The sequence below is a fragment of the Pezoporus occidentalis genome, unplaced genomic scaffold (genome assembly GCF_034315485.1).
Source record: "Pezoporus occidentalis ecotype Australia unplaced genomic scaffold, CSIRO_AGI_Poc_V1 ctg263, whole genome shotgun sequence".
In the NCBI taxonomy this organism is placed as follows: Eukaryota; Metazoa; Chordata; class Aves; order Psittaciformes; family Psittacidae; genus Pezoporus; species Pezoporus occidentalis.
This window is the reverse complement of record NW_026914534.1, coordinates 851,847-879,388: the sequence shown is the minus strand read 5'-3', so window position 1 is coordinate 879,388 and position 27,542 is coordinate 851,847. Positions and strand designations below refer to the sequence as shown.

Genomic DNA, 27,542 nt, shown 5'->3' with positions numbered 1-27,542 from the left:
ACGAGGACAGATGGCTTAACACCAGGAAAACTGACAGAGGTGACATTCCTAAGAGAAGACCACAATGACAAAGTAAAGACCTGTATCAACATTACTCATTAAGACAGATAAGGAAAAAAAACAACCAAACAACCCTGTACAGAATCTTGAATTAAAATAAAAGTGAACTGAAGGGCTGTTCAATAGATACCTCAGCAGCCTTCCCATTGTGAAGGCGGAAATGGTTACAAGCCTTAAGGTTAAGAGCAATGGTACTGTCAGGAACTTGCTGAAGATAAACAGCTAGCACTTCCTGTGATACATCATAGTAATCCAGTTTGTAATAGCATAGGGCCACATATACATTCAAGGCCAGGTATTCCCTGTGGGAAAGAGGATTGAAGAGAACATTTAAATTCCACCACAAAGTTATACTACAGAACATTAAAATCAGTGATAAAGCTCTCGTGTCTATACATCTTTTACAAGCATGTCAAATCACAGAATCACCAAATCAGCTAGGTTGGAAAAGACCCTTAAGATCATCAAGTCAAGTCCAACCGTTACCCCAGGACTGCCAAGACCACCACTAAATCATATCACTGAGGGCCTCATCTACATGGTTTGTGAACACTTCCAGGAATGGTGATTCCACCACTTCCCTGGGCAGCCTGTTCCAATGCCTGACCACCGTCTCTGTGAAGAAATTTTTCCTAATATCCAGTGTAAGCCTACACACAGCTTGAGACCATTTCCTCTTATCCGTTAGCTTGTTACTTGGGTGAAGAGACCAACCCTCGCTATAACCTCCTTTCAGGTAGTTGTAGAGAGCGACAAGGTCACCCCTGAGCCTTCTCTTCTACAGACTAAACAACTCCAGTTCCCTCAGCCATTCCTCTAAAGACTTATTTTCCAGACCCTTCACCAGCTTTGTTGCCCGTCTCTAGACCCGCTCCACCACTTCAATGTCTTTTTTGTAGTGAGGAGCCTGGAACTGAATTCAAGATACAGGAACTAAATAGGATTCGAGGTGTGGCCTCACCAGTGTAGAGTACAGAGGGATGATCACTGCCCTGGCCCTGCTGGCCACAATATTTCTGATGCTGTTGGCCTTCCTGGCTGCCTGGGCACAAGCTGGCTCATGTTCAGCAGCTGTCAACCAGCACCCCAGGTCCTTTATCCATGAGCAGCTTTCCAGCCGCCCTTCCCCAAGCCTGGATCATTGCATGAGGTTGTTGTGGCCCAAATGCAGGACCCGGCACTTTACCTTGTTGAACTTCATATCACTGGCCACAGCCTGTCCAGATCCCTCTGCAGAGCCTTCCTATCCTTCAGCAGATCAACACTCCCACCCAATCTACTGTCATCCACAATTTACTGAGGGTACCCTTGATTCCCTTATCCAGATTATCAATAAAGATATTAAAGAACACTGGCCCTAACATCAAGCCCTGAGGGACACCACTAGTGACTGGCCACCAACTAGATGTGATGACATTTACCACCACTCTTTGGGCTTGACCATCCAGACAGTTTGCAACCCAGCAAAGAACCCACCTATCCAGACCATGCTTTATTATCTTTTATGGCAGTGGCCAGATTTAGCTCCACCTGTGCTTTTTCACCTTTCTAACTTTTTCTCTATATAACTTAACCATATCCTTATACTTTTCATGGGGTAACTGTTCCTTCTTCCACAGGTGATAAATTTTCTTTTCTTTCCCGAGTTTCAGCAATATCTCCCTGTTCAGCCAGGCTGGTCTCTTCGCCACCAGTTTGATTTTCAGCACATACGGACCATGTGCTCCCACACCTTAAGGATTTCATTCTTGAAGAGCATCCAGCCTTATTGGACCCCTTTGTCCTTCAGTAATGTTTCCCAAAGAATTCTGCCAACCAGCATCCTAAACAGGCCAGTCAGCCCTCTGGAAGTTGAAGGTGAAGGTTCTGCCGACCTTCTTTCTGACTTCTCCAAGGATGGAAAATTCAGTCATTTTTTGATCACTTTGCCTCTAACTATCACATCACCCACCAGTCCTTCTTTGTTTGCGAACAGCAAATCCAGCCAAGCATCTCCCCTAGTTGGCTCAGTAACCAGCTGGATTAGGAAGTTATCTTCCACACACCCCAAGAACCTTCTGGATTGTTTCTTCTCTGCTGTGTTGTACTTTCAGCAAACATCTGGCAGGTTGAAGTCCCCACAAGAACAAGGGCAAGTGGTTGTGAAACTTCTCCCAGTTGTTTGAAGAACACTTCATGTGCAGCTTCATCCTGGCTGGGTGGTCTATAACAAACTCCTACCAGGATATCAGCTTGGTTGGCCTTCTCCTTGATCTTCACTCATAAATGTTCAGCCTTCTCACTCACCACATCGAGTTCAAGGCTGTCAAAGCACTCCCTGACATACAATGCAACCCCACCACCTCTTTTTCCTTGCCTAACCCTTTTGAAGAGCCTAAACTGGGGTTTCCGAGAAATACTTAGAGTTATTAGAGCTCTGTCAGCTAAGATTGCACAGATCCAGATTTGCATTAGTGCTTTCAATGGCAGCTACTGCAGCTTTAAAGAATTACCTGTAAAACTTTTGGTTTGCAAATTGCGGAAATGGTGGCAACTTTTCACTAAGAAAATGCACAGAAGACAAGCACTATTTGGCCTTACAGAACAGGATTTTCTATGCAAATACATTAATATGCACATAGAAGTTTGAAAATATTTTAATGGATATTATTATCTTATATGAAGTACAATTATTTCAAAAAATCCTTGCCATTACAAGCTATCAAGCCAGAAGAACTAGACACAAAAGATAGACAGGCATTCGTGGAAACAATAAAAGTGTAACTGTTGTGAAGGTTACCCGTTTAGCTCTGAGTGTTTCTTTCTATGGGTCTTGGAAGTTAGTTCTCTTCCCTGAGCATTACACAACATATATACACGCATTATCATGGACTTCTCTAAAGCATTCAAATGGAAAAAAAGATAGCTATGTCTCCTGGGAAAGCAGTTTCGATTTTACTAAACAATTATTTCAGCCACTTGAGAATTCAATTTGCTATTTGTTAAATTCCAAATTAAAAACTTGCAGAATATGATAGGAAAAACATCAGCACATGTCATAGCAGGAAAAGGGGTAACGGGTTTAAACTTAAACAGGGGAAGTTCAGGTTAGCTATAAGGAAGAAGTTCTTTACTGTGAGGATGGTGAGGTACTGGAACAGGTTGCCCAAGTAACTGGTAAATGCTCCATCCCTGGCAGTGTTCAAGGCCTAGTTGGACAGAGCCTTGGGCCTCATGGTCTAGTGTGAGGTGTCCCTACCTACGGCAGGAGGGTTGGAACTAGATGATTTTAAGGTCCTTTCCATCCCAAACCATTCTATGCTAAACAGAAATTAAAGAATTTCAGACTTAAAAGAAATACAAGGAACAATCTACATAAAACCTAAGAACCGAACCCTTCTTAGAAAGGCTAAGAGGTGAAGAAGTCAGTAACTGCAAACAAGGGTCACCAGACTGGCCATCAGGGGGCGGGGAAGAAAAAGACAAAGCAGGTACATAACCATATATCATCTCAGAAGTAAGTAACAAAATGAAAAAAATAATCTCGGAATTAATTACAAAAAAAATATCACTTAAAGAAAGCAAAAGAGAGCAGACTTTTTTTAAACATGAATTTTTCAATAATGCTTTGCAATGAACAAAATTGAGGGGTTTGCAACTTGTGCACATTTTGTGGTGGGAAAGGGACATAGTGATTGGGAAAATTTCCTACTTTCAGAAACCAAGCAGCTAAATATAACTCAAATACCAACAGCATCAGAGAAATTGCAGTAAGGTTCAGAGTAAAGGCGCCCACCGATTATCAAGAAGAATGCGTTTGTAGATATCAATAGCTTCTTGGTAGTGGGACCGCATGTAGTGGATAGATGCCAAGCTAAGCTGATCTTCTGTAATGTCATGCAGATTCTGGTGAGAGCTCATCAGTTTCTTCTCATCACCGAACTAAAAAGAATGTGACATATTCTCAGATGAGTTCAGTGAGAAAAACATTTTAATTAGCTGGATTAGTTTTGTCCTTGCTGGCAAACAGCAGGTGATTAATATTAAACATCTGGAAAACCTCTGTTATTTTAAAGTTAATTTGACCAGTGGAGAGAGCAAACATTTAGAGCAGGCAGACCAGTTAAAACTAGATAAATGTGAGGCTGAAAACTAAGTAGACATTTTCCTTTAAAGTGTGATTTATACGTAGTTACATGTCACATGCCTTGGTGGATAAGAGGGAAAGAGCTAAATTATTTCACAAACAGAATTTTAACACAAGATTTGACTGTCATTAAGTGAGCCAGCAGAAATCTTACTCCTAGCAGATCCAAATCTTATTTCTCATGGATAGCACAAAAATTCAAGACATCCCAACACACAAGCACTAGTTTTGACAAGACTTATTTACAGCATTAAATCTCTTTCATTAGCTTCTTAAAATTAGTTTCTTTAACTAAATTGTTTATTTTTAAAGGACTGCTGAAGAGTACATAACATGCACACAAGGATAAAGTCAAGGAATAGAGTTAAACATACCCATCATATTTGTATTACAATAGTAAAGGCGAGGCTATTCACCTAATCACCCAAATCAGTTATTCCAGTGCTTCCCTTTGCCAATTCAACAGTAATCATGAATTCTTTCACCCACAAAATATTATGTATTTGGTTTTTGGCTGTCTTTCAGGTTTTCTTCAAATCCTTTTCCTCCCTCTTTGGGTCAGTCACAAAATGATACCCCAGCATAAAGGCAAGAGAAGTTGCTGAAGAGAACTAAAGGCAATGAGCTTCACAATTTTGTAAAACCCTTTATATTCCAAAGACTAACCAGATGAACTAATAATTACTCAACTTCTCTTTGTCACAAACATCAGTGTCAGCAGCACTAGAAAAATGTTTTTTAAGATTTCTCTCTTAACAAAGATTTAAGTAAAGAGAATCTGATGTCAAAGCTAACATTCACGATTTATACTTTTTTTCAACTCAGTCTTTTCAGTAGCACAATACTTGTTAAGTATAACACAGTATAACACAACCCCAAATTTAAGGGAACATAGCTATGTGTGGTAAATTAAATAAGCATTTAATTCTTGTTGAAACTAATGTAAATTTCATGCTATAAACAATGTAACTTCTTGGATACTGAATGACTTAGGAGGATCAGTAACAGCATACAGACCACTTTAGTCAAATTGCTAAATATAAGGCAGCTGCAACTTGCAAAAAAATTGGTACATAGAAGAAGAAATATAGTGACTTATACATTTCTGATTCTATTTGAGTTCCAGGTTCCTTGTGATCAAAAATACCATGAGGTTCCTGTTGTATGACTTATGTGAAATGTGCTTGTAAGACTTTCCTTAGATACATGCTGAGCCCATCGACTCTAAGACTATGTTTTCACACTCACTTTTGCATCCAGATTTTAATACAGAAGGGTGGTTATGGAAAATGTTTGTTCTCTTGCTGTCACAGACATTTTAATTATTCTGCCAGGTTGTCAGCATAAATTACACATTATCAAATTGAAAAGAAAACAAACAAAGCAGGAGTGAAGAAAAGACATCATACCTTATGGGCCAGGTGAAAAAGTAAACGGTTCTGAAGACGGCTCTTAGGTGCTGAAAGGAAAATTCAGTAATTATAGCTTCACAGAACTCAAGCTGTCTCTTATTTTTAACTTCCTTTCTCAATAGACATGTATGCACCCATATTCTTTCATTAACTGGCCCAAGAACAGTTCTTCACTGATTTAGCCTTTGCAGGTCATACCCCATGGCATATTCTACCAATTTTAGAGTGATTTAAAGGCCTCCCTGCTTCCTATTTTCTTACCTGACCATTTCTTTTTAAATATCTTTTGAAAATAACTTTTTATTGGCCTCTGTCTTCCATGAGCCTTTAAACATTTAGGAATTGCACTATCATTTCCCTGCAGGGCCGTCTGGGTTTTGTGTTGTTTTTTTTTTGCGACACATAGCACAGCATCTTTCAGACAATAAAAAGCAGCAACAGATAAACTCATAATCAAGGCTCCTTCTACAATGTGTCACATTTAAAATAAGTTGTGATTCATAATTTTAGGAATCTTGTCAATTTCCAGTGTATTGTGAAACCCATTGCTGCTATCATTTTGTTATGTATGCACATCATATTATGCTCAGCTAAGATTCAAACTAAGATATGGAAAGAGATTTAAGGGAGACATATCCTTTCTAAAGCCCCTGAAGTTCATTAAATTTCTTGCTGAACCTGGATTAGAAATTCCATTTAACTCACTCCATATGACACAAATTGTTAACTGTACAGCTTCAAGTCACTAGAGAGAGCCTTGTGCTTCACTGAGAGGGACAAAAGTCCTTGTCCAACAGAGCTATTAATTTCTTTTGCAAGCAATCTTCCAAAAAGCTTTCCCTTGTTTCCTGTATTTTCTTTAGCCTACTCAGCTAATGAGCACTCTCATTCTTGCTCTCACCAACCAGCTGGCAACCTATGTTTCAACAGAAAGGATGAACATGGAATTTTTCAAAAAGCAGAATGACTTACTGTGCTTATGAAGCCACAAAAGTTGCAGAGTTAGCAAAGCAATGGCCTGTAACACAAGGCTGTAATTCTTCTGACATCCTGAACCATGAAAGAGGGCTCAAACCACCAAAACCTCTTCCCTCCACCCTCCCAAGATGGAATTTTCTAGTAATAAGTTAGTTTTTTGTGGTGGTTTTTTTTTTTTTTTTAAGCATGTAGGGACAGATTTTCAGGCTTCTTACTCTTTCTTTACATGGTAAAAACACCCTTTGTAAAAGTGGACATTGCCAAAACCCAGGTCATTCTCATCAGGCTGGCGGTGTAAGCCTGCCCACATATTTCTGATAGGTACAGCAATTATTTCACTTCCTCCTTCCCAAGCTGTGTTATTTAACCACATTACTACAAAAAGAAAACAGAGAGTTGTATCTTTTAACAACTGCTACAACACAAATGTCCCAAAAAAGCCAAGGTGGTATGAGAGCGCTCTCACAAAGCCACATCTTAACAACAGAGCATCAAGTTTTTAAGAAGTTAAATGACCTTCAATCTAGGATAAAAAAATGGGAATTTTCATTAGCCTAATTATTAAAGACCAGAAAGTTTTTCTCTGATCTACAATCAATATTGTATAAGCAACAGTAGCAACAGGATAACTAGAATGTACTATTGTGTCAGAAATTCTTTCATTCACTGAGTTAGAAAGTTAAGGTACCTTAATTTAAACGCATGTTCTTCAAAATGTTGTTGGTAATGATAGTGTGACAACTCTACATGTGCCCCAGCATTAACTGATAGGTTTCAATATCAAAGTTTAGAAGGGTTGCAAGCAATACTCCCTCAAGAATCTAAACCAAGGAATTCTTCTTTCGCTGGTCAACCAATGACTGCAGTGCTGCCTTCTTAGACCTAGCATCTGATCTCACATTAAAATTATTATTTACTTCTTGGCAAAAACTGAAGGGTTAGTCCATGTTATTTTACACCTAAAACCAGGCAAAAGATGAAACCTGAGTACTGATGGTAGGCTTGGACATATGGAGGGAGAAAAAAATGTTCTCTGTCATATGGTATTATATGATACTATCCATTTGATAGTCTTTAAAATAAGACACTTAATGTCAGCCAAAGAACAAGAGGGCAAAAAACAAAAGAAAAAAACAGTCCTGTTGATATAGTAAGCAGAGCCATGGAAATATTAAATATCAGCAGTTTCTTTCCTACCAGTGCCAAATGCATTTTTTGAGGAAGACAAGAAAACATATGAATAAGATCAGATTAATTTCCAGAAAGAATCTGGTTATGAATATTGGATAAAGCTGTTGTCAATCAAGCAGGAAGTGATACAATTGCCTCATCAGAGATAATGACTTTTAAGGGACATTAGGCTTGTTCTTTCACTACTCTTTGCTGCTACTGAATTTCATTGTTGCTGACGTATTGACGCCACAAGGAAACACAATCTTTTCCTATCCTACTTTTTCAAGAAGATGATTGTAAATTATTACTTTTTTTATCACTACTAAGCAATTTAGGGATCATAACAAACATGATGACAATGCTGCATGGCAATAAACTGGACCCTGCTCCAAATCTAGTATTGTCCTTGTGCTAAAGACATGACTGTGACAGCTAGATAGAATATACCGTTTTCAAGCTAGGAAACACACCAATATTCCTACACTAGAATTTTTGTCATGATCAGTGCTGATGTTCCAGGTACTAAAGTCATAGTTGACATTGATCTCAAAAGTTTTCTGTATAGTTTTATGTGCTGACACTGAACAGGTACCCAGTGAAGTATTTGTAAAAGTATAATGAACAGAAGACAGTTATCTTCACTAATTACTAAACAAAAAGTTAAGCTCGCTAGAAATGGCAGCTCAGACTCCTCATGGGTTCCATTTTGCTGCCACAGGCAGTAAGAAGATGATGAAACACAGTAATGGACAATGTGGCATTTGTGCCCTCTTGTAAAAGTGCAAGGCAATGCTGGTCATGCATCCAGTATTAACAAATCCCATCTAGCAGATGTAATGCATATGCCGTAGCAACACTTCACACATTAATGGACATAGAACACTTCTTATACATAGCAGGAGCTGGTAGGAATGAAAAAGGGTTAAGAAGGCTCCAGCCTGACAGCACCCAAAATAGCACAAGAGGGAATATTATTCGCCTGTCCCTGAGATACAACACCCTGCTCACCTGAATACAGTAGATGAATGAAGCCCTCTGTGCCTCAGAACCACAATTTCACTGGTGGAAGAAATATGCAAAAGTATGGGAAAAATGTCTGTAAAAGCCATAGTGAGGCAGTGAGGTTCACACTTACGCACACTTGAATAGCTCAACTGTTTAGAATTTTCTTGAATGAAATTTACAGAGGACATTCACTGAGATTTTCCTATTCCCAAGATACATAAAAGCTAGTGCAGCTATGTTCAGTTACTTGCAATATATACACATTTAATTTCAGTCATGCCTAAGCACAGGAAGTTAGATCACTGAAGCAAACACTATCAATTATTACTGTTCTGTAGCTTTCACAATACTTTAAAAGGAAAGCAAGAAAATAGGGTTAGTAGTTTTTAAAGTTTAAATACGTATAAGTTGGTGTTTTCACTTACACACTTTGAAAGTTCTATATATCTAAATCTGCTGGTTCAAAACCACAGCTAAATGCAATGAAAATGAATTACTGCTCTCAAGCAACTTTTCCATGCCTGCTTGTAACTGCACATTTTCACTGGTGACAACTCTCTGACACCTGACAAACATTAGTACATGCATAAGCAAAACTGGTTTGGAAAATGTCATTGCTCTTACTAACCCATTTCTGTTCTGCTTTTGTACAACATTGCTCCTTCCAGTAAAGCCTGTGAAATGAGAAGTATCTCTGTTCAGTTAAATCACATTCAGATCTGACACATGCAGAGTTGTGAAGAAGTAATGTAATTACAAGGTTTGCCCATCAAAAATTAGAAGGGAGGAAAAAAAAAATCCCAAAACTACAAACAACTTTAATAACTGGTTGAGCAATGTAACTCTGTCTGCACATGAATCTTTAATTTAATTGTAAAATTCCGTTTATCCAAAAAAGACTGCTTTTCATAACAGAGTTAACTGTAGCCCCACTTATGTACATTTTGTGGTTTAAAAGAACAGTTGTTCTTGTGTTTTTCTTAATGCAGTGCTAGCCAATGTCTTCTGAGAGCACTACACAGGCTTCTAAACAGTAGGACCAGTTGCCAGGATCACCATACAAATGTGCCAGGCTAAGTTTTTACTCCTTCTCCTTTGCAAGACACATGAACTGTAAATGCACCATAAAGTTATTTGGTTTTATAATAAAAAAGCATGTATTTGTTATTACTTATTAAACCAAGATAGAGACTTTCAGCCTCATCCTCCCAAGGCTAGAAGGGCTATCACACACATGGAAAACACATTCAGCCAATGTATCACAGCAGAGAGGCAGAAGGAGTAAACAAAGCATCACTTGGCAGCTTCACTATGGAATGACTATGAAACAACAGTAGCTGCCTTGACGTAACTCCGCCTTAAATACAGGAACATGAACAACTGCAATGTAAGAGGACAGCAGGGAAAAGGGATTAGCCTATAATATATGAGAGGAACTTGGAAGAAAGCCTAGAGGAGGTAAAGTACAACTGCAGTGAAAAACTTTCAAAGATTTTTCTTTATTGACTTTTTGCTCTACTTCTGAGGTTATATTTGCATTAATTCTGGTTTATATGACTTTTGATACACAGATTTATACTTTCCTGAGAGAATGTACCACGACGTTTTAATTAGGTAACGACAAGCTGAAAGAACACATATATTACAAACCAAATGTAAAACCTTGCTCTACAAGAGATTGTGGACTATATATCTCATATGAAATGCAATAATTACCTTATGGCTTTTAATGCTAATTTCCTAATTTTTAAGTATCCTGCATGTTTCTCCTCACACAGTTAACAATAATTTTCTCAAGCAACAGCTACAGTACATGGCAAGAAGGAGCTTCTATTTGATTTCTAGATATTTACATGTTTGTGTAGAAGATTTATTACAGAAAGCTATCTGACGGTTATGTTCCCTTCACAGAGAGATTCCATCACTGTAGTAATTTAGAATTATAGCTGAAAATAAATTATTTCTCCCTCATTTGCTTTAGCACTACGCTACTTTCAGGAGCTTAACATAACTGCAGAAATAAACAGCAAGTAGTATGCAAGAAATTAGGCAAAATAATCCCAAAATAACAAAGATAAGCAGTCCAACACTAACACTATCTATTATTCAAGGCAGTACTGGATAAATGGTATTCTTCTAGAGACTTTACCTGTTATGTCTATAACCAATGAAATATTTTGCTTCTTTAGGATCTTTGCAAAATCATGTAAGAGCTCTCAAGATGTTATGGCCTCAGCTGTCAATAATATATTACAAACAGCCATCACTGATGCAATCCTGAGATGTTAAAGAAAACCTAGAAGAGGATCTGTCTGTCTTGAGTGAAAAAAAAAAACAACCCTTCAACCTCAATGTAGAAAGACTGAAATGATGGGATTGGGAAGAGAAATATACAATACTTTGAAGCCTTCAGTAGAAAAACAACAAGTGCTACAAATCTTCAGCTGTGTCTGCCTCCTCACCAAACTTAAGTAGCCAGAAATCATCACTGTTACAGTACTCACAAAAAAAGTTTTAGCACCTCACTAAAACACCTGGCATGCTGTCTTTAAACAATTACATAAAATCAGGACTAGCATGAGCACCCAGTTACTCTCTGTTCCCTCCCTCGGCTACACTCTCTACATCTTACACTCTTAATATTCTTGCCTTTGCCTCCAGCACCCAAGTACCACTAACAGCACCTCTTATCCTACCACTCACCATGAGCTAACTCACAGGTAATAAAGGTGCATGCCCAGCTGTGTATCTGTCACCTCTAAAATAGATTACTGTAATTCATATGATGTAAAGCTGATGACAATGACTCCAACAGGTACAGGGTGCAGCTGCTTGCTTCCCCCATGGTTTAAGTCATACTGACACCTCAAGCTGTACTGCCCAAGTATTTTCAGATTCCAGTTCAAGTCCTATATTGTAATCTCTAAAGATCAAATCTGTAGTACATTAAAAATTAAATTATTTGTGAATATTAGAATTTTACACACCTCTTGAAGAATACAGATCACAAAGCTCTGTGAATTTTTATAGTTACAAACAAAACATTCCAGTGTTTTGTTTCCAAACAGAATGGTCTTCCAGAGGATTTAAAGGGATACTACAAAACAGTCCTTTTTGAAGTTACTCCTCCACAGTAGCAGAAAGTACAGTTATTTTCCTCCCTACCCTATTTTCAGCCCAAGACTAGAAGACTAAATACAGAAAGAAAGAAAGGAGAAAATCTGTAAGAGTTTTATCCTTCAAAGGCAAGAGTCAGAAGCTGAATGAGGTATCTTTACTATTAATTCTATTTAGAAAGCACCAGGATACTTATGGCTATGGAAGACAATATACATCATGGAGATAAAAAGAAAGTGATGGGTAACAAACTGCAGAAACATTTTTAGGCAGTAAAAACTGCCTTGGAATCTAATTTCATTCCTCTTTTTTAAATTATCCCATTCAGATTAAAGTAGAAATTTAACAAAGTGACTGCAGTGAACTCCGCACCTTGAAGAATCACATACTCAATATCTGACTTATGAGGCAACAAGACCACCCACTAAGTCACTCGAACTATGTAAACAGAGCTATTGTCTACATCAGCGATAATGCTGACCCCTCTCAGCTGTGCATTCTGTGCTAATTTCACTTGTCTAATTAGCTTCATCTGCACTGGCACAGAGATACTAAATCAGTCAAAAGAAAAGTAACTTATTGCTGCTGGTCATCACATGCTAGGTTTTGTATTTAGAAATTAATAAGATAATTTATTTTCCAGATGCTTCTTTTCAGTTTCAGCTGCTCCACCTGCCCACAGTATTTTTAGGAACTAAACTGCAATAAAAGTCTCCTGTTAAATGGAAATAAACACACAAAAAAGAACCAGCCCAACTTGGCTCAAAAGTGTCCTTCCTTTATTCCTTTATATATATAAAAAGACATTAAATACTTTGTCTGGAAATCACTTTAAGTGTTCAAGTCCACAAGTAGTCCTTTCCATCAGAGACATACATCTTACCTTTCAAGGCTGCTTGTTCAGCTTGTATATACATTCCCAGAAAGAAATATGTGCAGGCAAGGTTCACCCAAACATCTGGATTGCAAGCTGGTTGTTTGGTTAAGGTCTCATATTCCTGTAACAGAAGAGAGGGTCAATTTTTAAAAAATGCTTAATAGCACAGACTTGTGTTAAATATCATCTGTATACCATATTTCTTTCACAATTTTACAATTTATCATTAAATTCTTGATATTAAATGACTTATTCTCAAGTTCATTGCAGTTCTAACAATGAAACTATTCATTTTAACCTATGCCCCTAGCTCTTTTTTGTTTACAGCAATAGGAACAGAAAAAAGGAACAAGCAGCACTATAAATCTTCACTGTATGAGCATGAATTCTGTCAATACTGAGATTATAAATATATAAATATACAATAGAAATAATTGTATATAAGTACATTCTTTATATTTATAAAAGATTAATGTATTAAATTTATAAAGGCATCAAAATAATTTTCCACAGTCTTTTCTGACGCTTTCCTAAGTGGTCCTCCAAAGCCTGGGAGCTATAAATGCCAGGGAAATCTCTTTGTGAATATTTACTGGAGCAAGTGTCAAAACATGCCTTTATAAACCTGTAGGTAATGTCTTAGCATAGATTAAAACAGTGGTCTCCAAAGTGGAGCGTATGCAACAATGCACTCCAGCAGTGGTGCAAGAAAATACCATTGTGTGCAGGAAGAATTTTTTTGGTACCATTAATAACTAAAATAAATATTTTAAAAATAGTGTTTATTTAATCTTTACCTCATGATTTTAAATTCCTATTTTGTGTATTTTTATAATTACATGTTAGTATGGTACTGTATATTTATACATACAGGTATGTATATTGGGTGGGTGTGTTCAAAACTTTTTTACTGATGGGATGCATGACCAAAATTGTTTGGAAACCACTGCATTAAAATACAAACCTACAAGTCAGTATTGTGCAAATTCAAAATTTCCTAATAGATAAAATTAAATATTACTAAACTGTGCATAACTCCACCATTTCCCATTTTAAGATTTACAGCCAACAGCAATAGAAAACCAGTAGATACCATATTCTGGTATCTTACACATCCACATTAATTACATACCCCTTAATACTGCCACACAGACTGCTTCATTTCTTTGTGGAACATAAGCACTTAACAGATGAATCTTTCAATCTACTTTTTTTTTTTTTTAATTGAAAAGACTCAACTTTGCAGCTACAGAACAGTGACATTCCTGAAGATTTTTTTTCCCTCTGTTTAATTACTAGGAAAGACCATCCCAGTGAAAGTGCTTCCTGCTAGGTGCTCCTGCTCTCCATTCGGCCCTGTCCAACCAGCAACATAAGGCAAAGCAAGCAGGGTCATGCAAAGTTCTCACCAGACCTGAAAGAATGCCATCTACATACTCCCAATCACCATCAGCCTCTCATCCCTTCCAGCAACACAACCACCTTGCTGACTCTGTACTCTTCTACAAACACATGAATTGGTATTTCCCTCTGCCTAGGAAGAATTTATCAGGTTGTGCTGCTATGGGTCAAAAACTTCTTACCTCTTGGGGAAAGACACAAGACGTAACAGTAGCACCAGATAAAACAAGCCATGCCCAAAGGTCAGTGAATCCCAAGAAAAGAAATATGCTGACAACAATAAACTTTATACTTTGCAAGCATAAAGACATTTTTTCTTTCTGTTGCCAAGAAAAAGTAAACTGCACTCCAAAACAGAGAAGATATTAGTAAGGTATGCTCTTAAGAGCCAGCTGAGTCTTGCCAGTACTTCAGGGACTAACTGTCCTTCAAGATTTAAAATAAATAATAAAAAACAACAAACCAAACCAAAATATTTACATAGAGGCCAATCTTTCTACTGAGGCCAGTTCAATCTTGATACAGGTCTGTCACAGAGCTCTAAGAGACAGGCCACTGCTGTTTATTGGGACCATCTGGAATCTTTCAAAACCCTTCCAGATGAAATGTACTCAGAGGTCTCTTTTGACTATAGCTTCAGGCAGATTAATTAGAAAAGACAAAGTGCATAAACACATGTCATGTTCTGGCTTGGCCATGCAAAGCAAGCAATAAATAAAGAGTGCTCTAGAAGTACCAAAGTGAACCTATGGAAACACAGTAAATAGAAATTAGGACTATTAGTACTACTTACCCTGTAGTTCTGAGCCATTAGCCCAGACTATGTGCTGTTGCCCCTTCCCTCACTAAAACACATTCAACATCAGTCTCTGGAGGACTGCTTCACAAGTACCTTCACTCTCCTCTCCAAAAACCCAGCAAACTCAAACAAACTAAATACTCCAAAAGCTTTCCCAGCAGTCAACCTGTGACATATTTTTGCCAACCAGGAGCATAACAACTTCTTGCTATTTCAACCTCCTGCAGCTCTCATGCCTTACACAAGACACATGCACTTTTCCTCAAAAGCAGGCTGCCAGACTGATTGCTTACAACTGTGGACACCTACTGACAATGCTGCAGCCAGCAGGATTCTGCTCCGTGCCCTTATTCCTTGTCTGCCCATAAACATGTATCTTGAAGTGCCAATAACAGGCCAACCTATAGAGCTGCCCCACAAGTGCTCAAAGGAGGTGTGGAGATACTCATCATAACCTGGCTATGTCAGAAAAGCCTAGAAAACTTCACCAAGACAAAAATCTTTTATTTCCTAGCTTCATCTCTCAGGAACTTGGGTGTACCTGTATTCTCACACACCTCACTGAAGTACTCAAGCAAGACCTGATTCTGTTAATGGATGAACCATTACTCTAGTACAGCCCTGTTCCTTTCCTGATTTACTATTTGACTGAAATTATCCTGAGGGTAGGCAGGAAGTCCAGTCCAGTGAAGAGTGGAATGACTCCCGAGTCTCCATGAGGAAGGAGGCAGCAGACAGAATCACAGAATGGTCTGGGTTGGAAAAGACCTTAAAGATCACCTGGTTCCAATCCCCCTGCCATGAGCAGGGACATCTTCCACTAGACCAGGTTGCACCAAGCCACATCCAATCTGGCCTTGAACGCTGCCAGGGATGGGGCCACAGCTTCTCTGGGCAAACTGTTCCAGTGTCTCACCATCCTCAGTGAAGAATTTTTCTCCTGATGTCTAACCTAAATCTCCCCCTGTCAGTTTAAAGACATTCCCCCTTGTCTTGTTACTACATGCCCTTGTAAAAAGTCCCTTTCCACATTTCTCAGAGGACCCTTTTAGATACTGGAAGCTGCTCTAAGGTCTCCACAGAGCCTTTTCTTCTCTAGGCTGACAAGCCCAAGTCTCTCAGTCTGTCTTCCTAGGAGAGGTGCTCCAGCCCTCTGAGCATTTCTGTGGCCTCCTCTGGACTTGCTTGAGCAGCTCCATGTCCCTCTTGTGTTGGGGGCCCCGGAACTGAATGCAGTACTGCGGGTGGGGATCTTAAAAATGCCAAGTAAAGGAAGAGAATCCCCTCCCTCAACCTGCTGACCATGCTCCTTTTGTTGCAGCCCCCATTATGCCTGGCTTTCTGGGCTGCAAGCACACACTGTCAGAGACTGCAGGAATCATTGACTGTAGTTTGTGAGATTTTAACCAAAATAATGCATTGAAGGCTCTAGCCCAGGGATCATGCTTTGCTCTCACATGTGCAGCTGATGGAGCAAAATGGCATTACCATGTCTGGCAGCCATACCATGCCACCATCCTGCATTCCTAAACCCAGGCAGAGGTTGCAGAGTGCAAATGTGAAACCTGTTCTTGAATTCAGCCTAACAGTGGAACTGCCCTTGCCAATTCCTCTCTTAAATTGTTACTACCTCAAGCATATGATAACCCTCCCTTTCCTAGGCCCCAGCTGCTACAATTCATAAGTTCAGGCATCTCAGAAAAAGAATCGTTGGACTTATTCTGGTGCTTGGGTGACATTGAGAAATTTTTCAGGAAAGATATAAGATAAGTGCTGTGAACAAGTCATGGCAGAAAGACAGGCAGGGTTTTCCCCATTAGGAACAGTAGATGTGGAAGATTCCAGAAAAGTAATTAGATGCTGTCATTACTAGGGGAGCTCTGGTTGCCATACAATGCCAGGAAAACACTAGCCACTCAGTGTTAGTAAAACTGAATTTGTCAGAGGAGGAAGCTAGAGAGTCCCCAGGGAGGGACCACCACCATGACTGCTGGAAGACTTGAGCCCAGTGTAGTACTATTTGTCAACTGGTGTACAGCAGTAGGGATGATCCTACCAGGCCAGTGTCAGTGTCATATTCTTTGAGAAAGGTGTTTGCTTACTAAGAAGGGAAAAGTGTGATGACCTGAGTGAAGCTGCGGTTAGTGCTCTAGGTTGAGATGCACAGGTTCATTTCCCACATGCCACCACAAAATGACAAAGTTACCAGGATTCACCACTGTGTCAAAGATCAGTATTAAATCTGAAAAGACAGGCCCTGGGATTTTTCACTTAAAACATGCACATAAACAAACCAACCGAAAACCATGTATACAAACCTTTTATTGTCCTTACTTGGGCAGAAAACCGGGAAAAAGAGGACTGTTACAGTTTTTAAAAGCCTGAATCAACAGCATCACCTAGTGGTGAATCAAACGCCACATACAAAACCTAATCTATAAAAAAAAACCCAAATGAACCAACCAAAAAAAACCTCTTACTCTTTCGTTGAAGGAAACATTTAAAAATCTATTTTGGCTATAAAAGCACCCACTGGATATTCCAAATAGCAGAAGTGATTTCAAAGAAATTGCAAGCTATTCTTCATTTGTAAACAAACATTTTTCTGTTTTTTAAACTTTCGCTATCCACTAACACCTAACGTCTAGATACAAATTAACTACAGCAATTGACTGTTACATTCATAATGCTTAAATTCTGCAACTCCAGTTACCACTATGTCCTGTACTACTATTCTGCATTCTGTACTGTCAATTTGATTCACTGAGCATTTCTAACATCTCTAATGGATGTCTCCTCTTCAGTTTTTTAAGGGGGAAAAAGCACCTTGTGAATTTACTTGGAAACTTTAGAAATTCTATTTCTGCTTACATCTGCATCTTGTGCATGTGACCACGTATGACTACAGTTAAACACCTAATTTTACCCAGGATAGAAACTATCACCATTGCTCTAGAATGTAATTCTCCGTGGTTATTTCTGCTTGTTAATACTTCAAGTTATCATCTGTTTTTAATATTTTCTTAATAGGAAAATCAAGAATCTGCAAAACCAGTTATACTTCACAGCTCTACTTCACAGTGAATCACAGTGCAGAACTCCCTAGCTGATACTGACTGAAACCAGTAAGCCCTAAATGGTGCATTACAGCATTGCAAGGACCCAGCAATCACACCTGTAGGAATACAGCAATGAGACAAAAAATACTTAGGGAGAGACAAAGTTGTTTTTCAAATCTTGACAAGCTTATATGCAGCCTTGTAGGTATCACCACACCACTCCAACACCCCCTCTTCTGCTGTGTACAGATTCCAGCTCTTGGAGGTACAGAGCCAAGCAGCCACAAAACTTACTTAGGACATGATCTCTGCCATTTAAATTAGGCTAGTAAGCTAGTATTAAATCAGATACTAGGTAACATTAAAAAAAGGTTTATTTTTATGGGCACAGCATCTACCTTATTACCATACATTTGTATCTTAACTGGCTGGTAAAACTGTTCTCTATTACAGAACATCTTCCTCCTTTCGTCATCACTTTATCATATCCTGATTTCCAGCCTCAGGGAGCTGTATTTTCCCACCTTACCTCCAGTGCTCTCTTGTAATCACCCAAATGAAAGGCACAGTATCCCATCCAAAGGTCAGTATCCTCCTCCTGCTCACCCACCTGCCGTTTAAACTTTGTACAGAAGAAATAATGTAAGAGTTTTGTCCGCTGCCACACAGTTTATAAAGCCCCACAAATCATCAAACTAATACTAGGCCATCTTATCTCACGGACAGCTTGACAGCTATGGATGCTACAGGGGTCGAGCTGCTCTAACATTTCTGAGGGATGCAGCCGCCAACTCTCACATGCCGAACCTAGCCCTGCGAACCGAGGGGAAAGCTGCCGCAACAAGGCCTAACGGGTGCGGAAGGAAGAGAGGAGGACACAAGGCTGGGGAAGGGCTCGCCTTGGCCCGCAGCAGCATCGGGCACAGGCCTGGCAACAACGATACCGCTATACCGCTCTCCTGAGGGGAGCGCGAGAGCCGGGGGGGGAGGAGGGGAGGCGCCCTCGAGTTGAGGTCTCTGGGGCCGTCGCCACTGTTACCTCCAGCAAGGCGATCGCGCCGGTGAAGTCCCTCAGGGCCAGGAGCTCTTCCAGCTGCGGCACCTTCTTCCCTTTCTTCCTCCGGCTGTCTAACGGCGGCGGCGTATCCGCCACTGCCGGCTTGGCCCGGGAGAGCATCTGGACAAAAAGCAGAGCGGAGCTTAAGCAGAGGTTTCCCCATCCGAGACGAGGGAGGCGCCGCACCCCGGAACCCACCACCTCTCACCATCTTGCTACCAAGCCCGCCCTCCTCACTCTGCCAACGGCGCCGTTGCCAGGGTAACGGTGGGGCGGGGGAGGGCCGCGGCGCAGGCCAGAGCGCAGCGGCGAATAGGCGCCGGCTCGCGACTGGAGCCGTCCCTCGGGTTCCGCCTCCACTGCGCCGGGCGCCCGTCTCCAGGGCCAACACGAGACGGGGAACCAGGGGAGCAGACTCTCGGTCTGTCTTTAGTCACTGGCATGCGGGAAACGTAGGCCTAATGTGGTCTAATTCCAGCTGCTGGCACTTAATCCCCCGTAAACACAGATTCACATACGGGTTCAGAATAGAGAGTCCCCTCATTCAGGAAAATAGTTGGAAATGGAGTGTATGATGGAGCCGAGAGACACCAGAGAAACATACTGATGAGCAACCGGTTTGCATGTTACCACCCCCTTTTGTCCCCTTGTCCTGTGTTCCATACTGGTTCCTCCCCAAACCTGGGGGATACTGTCCTGGTTTCAGCTGGGATAGAGGTAATTTTCTTCGTAGTAGCTGGTACAGTGCTGTGTTTTGGATTCAGTATGGGAATAATGCTGATAACACACCGATGTTTTAGCTACTTCGTACTGCTTACCCTAATCAAGGACTTTCCAGTCTCTCATGCTCTGCCAGTGAGGAGGGGCACAAGAAGCGGGGAGGGAGGACAGCCAGGACACCTGACCAAACTAGCCAAAGGGATATTCCATACCATATAATGTCACGCTTAGTGTATATACTGGGTGGGGAGGTGTTAGCGGGAAAGGCTGGACATCAGTCAGCGGGTGGTGAGCACTTGTACTGTGCATCACTTGTTTTTCTTGGATTTTATTCCTCTCTTTCATTTTCATCATCATTATTATTATAGCTTTTTTTTCAATTATTAAACTATTCTTATCTCAGCCCACGAGTTTTACCTTTTTTCCCCTGTTCTCATCCCACTATGTCAGGAAGGGGGAGTGAGTGAGCAACTGCATTGTACTTAGATGCCGGCTGAGGTTAAACAGTGACAGATGACAGTCACTTGACGAAGCTGTATCCTGCTTAGTCTAGAGCAGAGTCTAACTTTTATGCTGAAAAGAAATATACAGCCTGTCACTCTGAAAATGAAGTCCTTTAGAGAAAGAGTATGAAACAACAGTTAAGAGAAAAGATTTATTACTATTTATTTTGGTAGTGTACAAGTTAGATAGATGAATAATATTAACTTTCACATGTGTATGTGTTAGAAAAGGGTTAAAAGGAAGAAGTCTTTATTAATTGAGCTAGATATTATGATACATCACATATTTGGCTTCATCTACTGGTATGTGGTAACCACATGCCAGGCTGCTGGTACTATGATGCAATTTCATAGAATCACAGAATAGTTAGGGTTGGAAAGGACCTTAAGATCATCTAGTTCCAACCCCCCTGCCATGGGCAGGGACACCTCACACTAAAACATGTCATCCAAGGCTCTGTCCAACCTGGCCTTGAACACCACCAGGGATGGAGCATTTACCACTTCTTTGGGCAACCTGTTCCGGCACCTCATCACCCTAACAGTAAAGAACTTCTTCCTTATATCTAACCTTTAAGTTTAAACCCATTACCCCTTGCCCTATCGCTACAGTCCCTGATGAATAGTCGCTCCCCGGCATCCTTGTAGGCCCCCTTCAGATACTGGAAGGCTGCTATGAGCTCTACATGCAGCCTTCTCTTCTCCAGACGGAACAGCCCCAACTTCCTCAGCCTGTCTTCATACGGGAGGTGCTCCAGCCCCTGATCATCCTCATGGCCCTTCTCTGGACTTGTTCCAACAGTTCCATGTCCTTTTTATGTTGAGGACACCAGAATTGTACACAATACTCCAAGTGAGGTCTCACAAGAGCAGAATAGAAGGGCAGGATCACCTCGTTCGACCTGCTGGTCACGCTCCTTTTAATGCAGCCCAGGATATGGTTGGCTTTCTCGGCTGCGAGTACACACTTCAGCAGCTCATGTTCATTTTCTCATCAACCAACATCCCCAAGTCCGTCTCCACAGGGCTGCTCTGAATTTCTTCTCTGCCCAGCCTGTGGCTGTGCCTGTGATTGCCCCAACCCAGGTGTAGGACCTCGCACTTGGCATGGTTAAACTTCATAAGGTTGTCATCAGCCCACCTCACAAGCGTGTCAAGGTCCCTCTGGATGGCATTCCTTCCCTCCAGCATATCAACTGAACAACACAGCTTGGTGTCATCGGCAAACTTGCTGAGGGCACACTCAATCCCACTGTCCATGTTGCCGACGAAGATGTTAGACAAGACCGGTCCCAACACCAGTCCCTGGGGGACACTGCTCATTACTGGTCTCCAACTGGACCTTGAGCCATTGACCACAACGCTTTGTGTGCGGCCATCCAGCCAGTTCTTTATTCGCTGAGTTGTCCATCTATCATATTGATGTCTTTCCAATTTAGAGACAAGGATTTCAATTACAACTGTTCTTTTTCTTACCTGCGGATTTCCTTTCACTAGATTAGTAACTTCTGATGAGAACAATCAGTTCTTTGCAATGTAATTTCATTCTAATATGTGGCAGCAACCGCGAACTCCAAGATCAGACCTAAACTCTTGATAACCCATGACGATGGCAATATAATCAGAACTTCTACTTTATCAGGATATGTACTGGGTCAGGATCATGCTGTACCATCAGGATCATGGAATATATGACCCACATATTTGCATGCTTTTTTGGAGGCTTGTTGTTTCAAAGAATAATATTTGTAAAATCTTCTTTTGTATTCTTGTATAGTAAATGAGAAAAAAGATTGGTTCTGGAAAGTCAATGTAGTTGCTATGCAGCTGCTATACATGTATACTATATACATGTATATAGCTTCTAAATAGGTATGCTGTACAGCTATGTTTGTAATTTACATTACTGTCTTCTAAATCTGGACAGTAGAAAGATTGTAAAAACCATTTAAAAGAGAAAAAAATATACCATGTCATTGGTGTTCTGTAATACTGAAAGTTAAAAACATCTTTATACTATACAGGCTAGACCTGTAAGTTACTGACATTAAATAAACACAGACATACTGTAATCTTTTCTTTTCTGTCTGTCATCACATTTGGGATTCCAGCCTCTAATAAAACTGGAAAAAAGAGGAAACTGAAACATTTCTATTTCATTTTTCTTCAACATGATTTCCTGAATATTTTTAATGACAGGGTAAAAATTATTAAAGCCCCAAGCAAACAAAATAATTTGCAATCAGTCATATTAAGAATGGATAGAACTTGAAAACATCAAAGTTTTTCTACATTTATCCTGTTGTCTAAATAAAGCCATATATTGAAACATACAGTACCTCATGCAATTTTACTATTAAAAATCCTGTATTGTACATAAACAAAATTGACAACTTCATGTTTTTCAAAAATACAGGCACGGCCACTGAAACCAGGGAATTTCTCTTTTTTTTTAAAAATGAGAATTAAATACATAACTATATCTGCTGTTCTTTTAATTTACATGTCTTTTCAGATTTTTTTTTAAATGTCCATTTTTCACATTTCCTAATTCTGCAATGCTGGAGACTTGCAGCATTGCTCTTATTTTAATGGAAACTTGGATTCTTGTGTACTGTAAAAGTTCCTGGCTCTGGAGAATATAAACGATAATGTACAATTGTGAAACTTGTAAGTTGATCATAACAATCATAATTAAATGACAGTGAGAAAATAAATAATTGTAGCAAGTAGGAAAATGTCTATTTTAAAGGATACTGTCAAATATTTTATTTTGCAAAATAAGACAATTGTATCACAATGCATGTTTCTTTACAAAATAATGGCTTGAAAAATGCTACATTGATTGTCTTTGCTACCAAAGAGGAACTGATAATATGTCTACATTATTGTCAGACTTACTAGCACTATTTGTTCTAACTTCCACAGTAGTAGTTTGACTGACTGAGAGCAGTTGGGACTTGCATGTAACTCTTTGGCTTTTCTGAGCTTTCTGAAGTTTTCATTTCATATCTTCTCTCTGTTTTCTCGTCTCCCGAGTAGTCAAGTGGAAATAATGATTTGTAATTAAGTAAAAAATAAATTAGGCCATGTGACAGCAAAAATGAATATGGTAAAGGAATTGGAGATGCATTCAGAACAAGTGCCTTGTTCTGAATACAGTTGCACTTTTACAATATGAGCAGAATAGGCAAAGGGATTCTGTGATGCTCAGGTTGTCCTCTCATTACCATTTTTCAGGCCTCTCAGACTCTGTACAAAAAAGAAACCAATGAAATGAGGAAAGCCTTGTCACATGGACCATTAAAAAAGGACTAGAAATGTTCTGTAGGGCATAGCAGGCTGAGGGACTTAGAGGAAAAACTCCATGGTTTTTGCTCTTTTGCTTTCTTTTTCCCTGTCTATGTGTCTTTCAGTATTCCAGAAAACTGAGAAAAACTCTCAGAGTAGTTTCAGATCAGGAAGTCAGTGCTGATTATCTGTTTTATATACACTCTATAATATCTGGTTGTTTATTATCCAATAAAACAGAAGTCAGAACAAACAAATAGTGCTGTAGAATCAGGCACTAAAAATCACTTTTCACTAAAACCAATGCTACAGTTCTCTGGTGAGTTAATTTAGGATGGTATTTCTAATCTAACACAGATTATAAGAACACCCACAGAGATCTATTATGGTGTTTTGTAACTATGCAATATATGCACAGGTATTGTTGTTCGTGAGGGTCTGAATTCTGTCTTCAGATGAATAAATGTAGGGCCTGCCTATCTGAATCTTATTTGCTCCTGTGCTTCTGAAGGCAGAATAAGTGATAAACTATAGGGTTTGTATTCAATGATTCAAGGGTAGACCACCATCAGCTATTCATAATTCTAGGATTACAGAGATGAGGTACTCAAGGTGATGTACACCTAAGAACTGTCTTTTTAGATAGATACTTGCATATAGTGAAACTGTTCAATGCTAGGATATGTTTAACTTTCTGACAAGACGGTAGCAATAGCTGGTGCCTAGAAACCACAGCCAGAAAAAATGCACTGGGGATGTCAGATGCAGTTTCTTATCACTGTATTCCTTAGAAGGTGATTAAACCTTGACTCATAAGAAAGAATAAGTAGTTCTAGAAGATGTGCTTTAAAGATATTTTAGGATAAATTTTGTGGGTTTCCTGGAGGTGTCAGGAGAAGTTACCTTAGGCAAGATATTCCTGGTGTTTGAGACTTTTGCTCTGTTTTGCCATGTCATCACATCCTTTCAGGGGTAGACAGAGCCATTTGCATCGCCTTCAGGGTGCTCCAATGCTATTCTGTTCTAAGACAGTATTTCTAATTAAAGCTGCAGTTGCCTGTAGGAGTCAAAAAGCCTTTTTTTCTTTTCCTCTGACACATAACTTGGCTTCTAGGTTTCTGAATTGTATCCCTCCTTGACTAACCTTTGAAGTGTGAGAGTTGGCTCACAGTTGGAGAAAAGTTACTGAGATAGTGGGGCCTGAAGAGATATGGAAGATTTTTGGGGGTATCTGGCTGATCTGTGTCACTGGTAACCTCTTGGTTTTATAGATTGCTAGGCTGGAGTTTGCAAAAGAATTAGATGAAGTTAGCTGGGATCGTAGGGGTTTTAGCTTCATTCTGCAGCCAGGGCACTATGAATGGACTGGCATTGGTGTCTCACCGCTTCTATTCCTCAGGGACTAAAGATCTCTCAGGCACAGGCAGTAACAAACTGTATATTACAAATATACAATTTTTTTTTTGCTTTCCTTGTAGCAGGCCCATCAAATTTTGTGGTTTACACTTATGACTCATTCATTTACTTTTTCTTCTCTCCTTATGATCTCCTCTAGTATCAGTAACTCTCACATTTACAGCATGATGCCGCAGCTTTTCTTTGTCTCTCTCACACCATGAAGCAGATGTTACTAATCAGTCTGCCAGGCAACTGTGTTTGATGTGCAAAGCCCTGAGGTACAAGGGAAAGTGCGGTGCTCAGCAGGTTCCAGGGAGCACTTGCTTCATTCCAGCTGCAGCCTCTTGCTGCATACCGTCCAGCTCCACATCACCCAATGCTAAACGTGTACTCATGGGACTTGACACTGAGAGACTACAAACAGTGGGCAATTAAATAGTTGAGAGGTCAACAACTTATTTATAACGTGTTCTGTCTGGGGACTCCCTGTGGCACTGTGAAGGCAGGGGTTAAGGAAGAGATTAAAAAGAAATGCTGTGCCAAGGATATTGTTGATTTTACCTTTTGTTTTTAAGGGTATTTTTAATGTGCTATGAAAACCAAATAAATACATTAATAGATACAAAACCAGGGAGACCTCAGTGCTATTACATGCTTCCTGTGTGACCAGCAGTGTAAAATACTCAGTTCTACCTGTATTATCCATGATAGTGAATGGTTTCTCTCAAGTAGGCTAAAAATTTTGTACTAAAGAGTACAAAATTGCAAATTCTGCTTTGATGAAGTTAATGAGAAATCTCCTGCTGACTTATATGGGAGAAATTTCAAGGAATTTGTAAATACCTATTAAATGGGGTCATGATGAGCCCATGATCTCAGCATGAAAAGCTATATTCCGTTCTCATTGTGTGGCTCTAGCCAGCCATACTACTCCAGATATTTAAATGGCAGACTGCTAATTAAGAATTACTGTATTACTAATAACAAATGCTAGATGAGATATGCTGAGGTGTTCAAGGCCTGCTCTTGAATGCTGGCTTACATTCTCCTTTCTTGTTTGGTGTAAGAAAGATTCAAGCAATAATCACTTGGTATTAAAATAAAATCATATAAAATGTCTATGCAAATATATTTGAAGTGTATTCAACCCCCTTTAAATACAGCTTTGAAAGAAACCATGGAATTGCAGTTCTATTTTAAACCCAAAAGCACTATTATTTACACTTCTGCTGATTATTGATTCGGAGAAAACTCCAAATTGATTCAGAGAAAACTCCAGAACAAACTTGCCAGCAGAGTTTCAAGTTGACAAGCAGGTATTCTTTATTGCGGCGCCGGGAGACACGGGGGACAGCTCCTCCTAACGTGTGTCCCCGAATTGCTATACAGATCATCCTTATATGGTCACTGAGCATATTACATCATTTTCTAAGAAGTTTCCGGCATGCATACAAAACTGTGGTGGTCTTTAAGGGTCGTTTACTTTTCCCAACAAGCTTAATTAACATTACAGACATAGCAATCATCCTGGCCTTCTACTTATCAGTTAGTTTAACTGCTCTCATCCTGGACATCTGCTAGTCCCTGATACTCCCTAGTAGATGCTTACACCAGCTTAATGGGTTATTAACACCTCAAGCATAGCAATCATCCTGTCCTTTTACTTATCAGTTAGTTTATCTGTGCCCACCCCGGACATCTGCTAGCCCCCCAGATACTCCCCATCCCCAGGTCCTGTCCTTCTATTCTGCTTTTCTCACACCTTTTGTACAGAGGTCCTGAGGGCCTGAAACTATGTCAATTACCTTCAAGCACAGCAGTTATTTTCCATTACAAAGCCATCAAACTTAACATTACTTAGAACTGATTACATTCTGTACTTTTGTGCCTCCTTGTTTCATTATTTGCTTGTTTTTCTTAAAATTATTTCAGGAAGGTAATAAAAGTAAACAGATTTATTATCTGACAGCCTTAGTCCAGGTTTCAGTAGAAAATAAGAAGCTGATGTAGGCTTGCATAAACACCTCAAATTCAAACCAGTCACACTCAGTACTTTATTTAGATTTGCCTGTTGATTCCTTTTATCTTACAGTTCTCCTTTGAGCCCAGACTTACCCATAAGGCTTGTGGATGTTTGTCTTCCTTTCATTCTATCTGCCTTCCCTGAGGCCATTCAATATTCAGGAAAGACCAAGAACCCTACACAGAAGTGATAGCGCAGAGTCCTTCAGTGCATGGCTTTTAGCGATGCCATTTAAAATTTAGCTTTGGTCCCACAGATCTGAGATGTGGCCTTCAGCTTTGCTAATCCTTGTGTGATGCAAGAGGTTGAATCACATTAAGTGTGAGTATGTTTGGGCCCCATTTGTAGAGCTGTCTTACAAAGAAGCAATGGGCAGTGAGACCTGTGCTGCCAGAGAGCAATGTGTCTAGAGCAGACCTGGGGTGCTTTGGTGCCTAATGCTGGATGAGTATGAGCAGACAAACTTTGTGCTGAGCCTACTCTGTAAGTAAAAACAAAGGCTTTGGTCTGGAGGATTGCAAGTCAGACATTTTTGCCACACAA

General features: G+C 39.8%; 1 protein-coding gene and 1 long non-coding RNA gene across 5 annotated transcripts in view; both read right to left on the bottom strand.

Moving 5' to 3' along the window:
- Positions 1-19,457, bottom strand: part of IFT56 (intraflagellar transport 56) — a 48,567-nt gene extending 29,110 nt beyond the window's left edge. For 3 of the 4 annotated variants that reach the window (XR_009965897.1, XM_062624171.1, XM_062624172.1), the window contains exons 1-7: positions 19,273-19,457; positions 19,047-19,184; positions 18,537-18,629; positions 12,755-12,869; positions 5,596-5,645; positions 3,836-3,981; positions 191-362 (exon numbers count right to left, since the gene is read on the bottom strand). Coding sequence is in view for 3 of the 4 variants with exons in the window: in XM_062624171.1 (XP_062480155.1) it covers positions 191-362; positions 3,836-3,981; positions 5,596-5,645; positions 12,755-12,869; positions 18,537-18,629; positions 19,047-19,184; positions 19,273-19,275 (717 nt within the window). In the remaining variant the exon portion in view is untranslated. Of the gene's footprint in view, positions 1-190; positions 363-3,835; positions 3,982-5,595; positions 5,646-9,382; positions 9,429-12,754; positions 12,870-18,536; positions 18,630-19,046; positions 19,185-19,272 lie in introns of those variants that run through there. The other variant, XM_062624173.1, reaches the window with a different exon arrangement.
- A 3,287-nt stretch (positions 19,458-22,744) lies between these two features.
- LOC134166495 (uncharacterized) lies at positions 22,745-27,220 on the bottom strand. The gene is made up of 2 exons (XR_009965901.1): positions 27,092-27,220; positions 22,745-22,919 (listed from the first exon to the last, which is right to left on the bottom strand). It is a non-coding gene; the product is annotated as an uncharacterized LOC134166495 (long non-coding RNA).
- Positions 27,221-27,542: the final 322 nt, after the last annotated feature.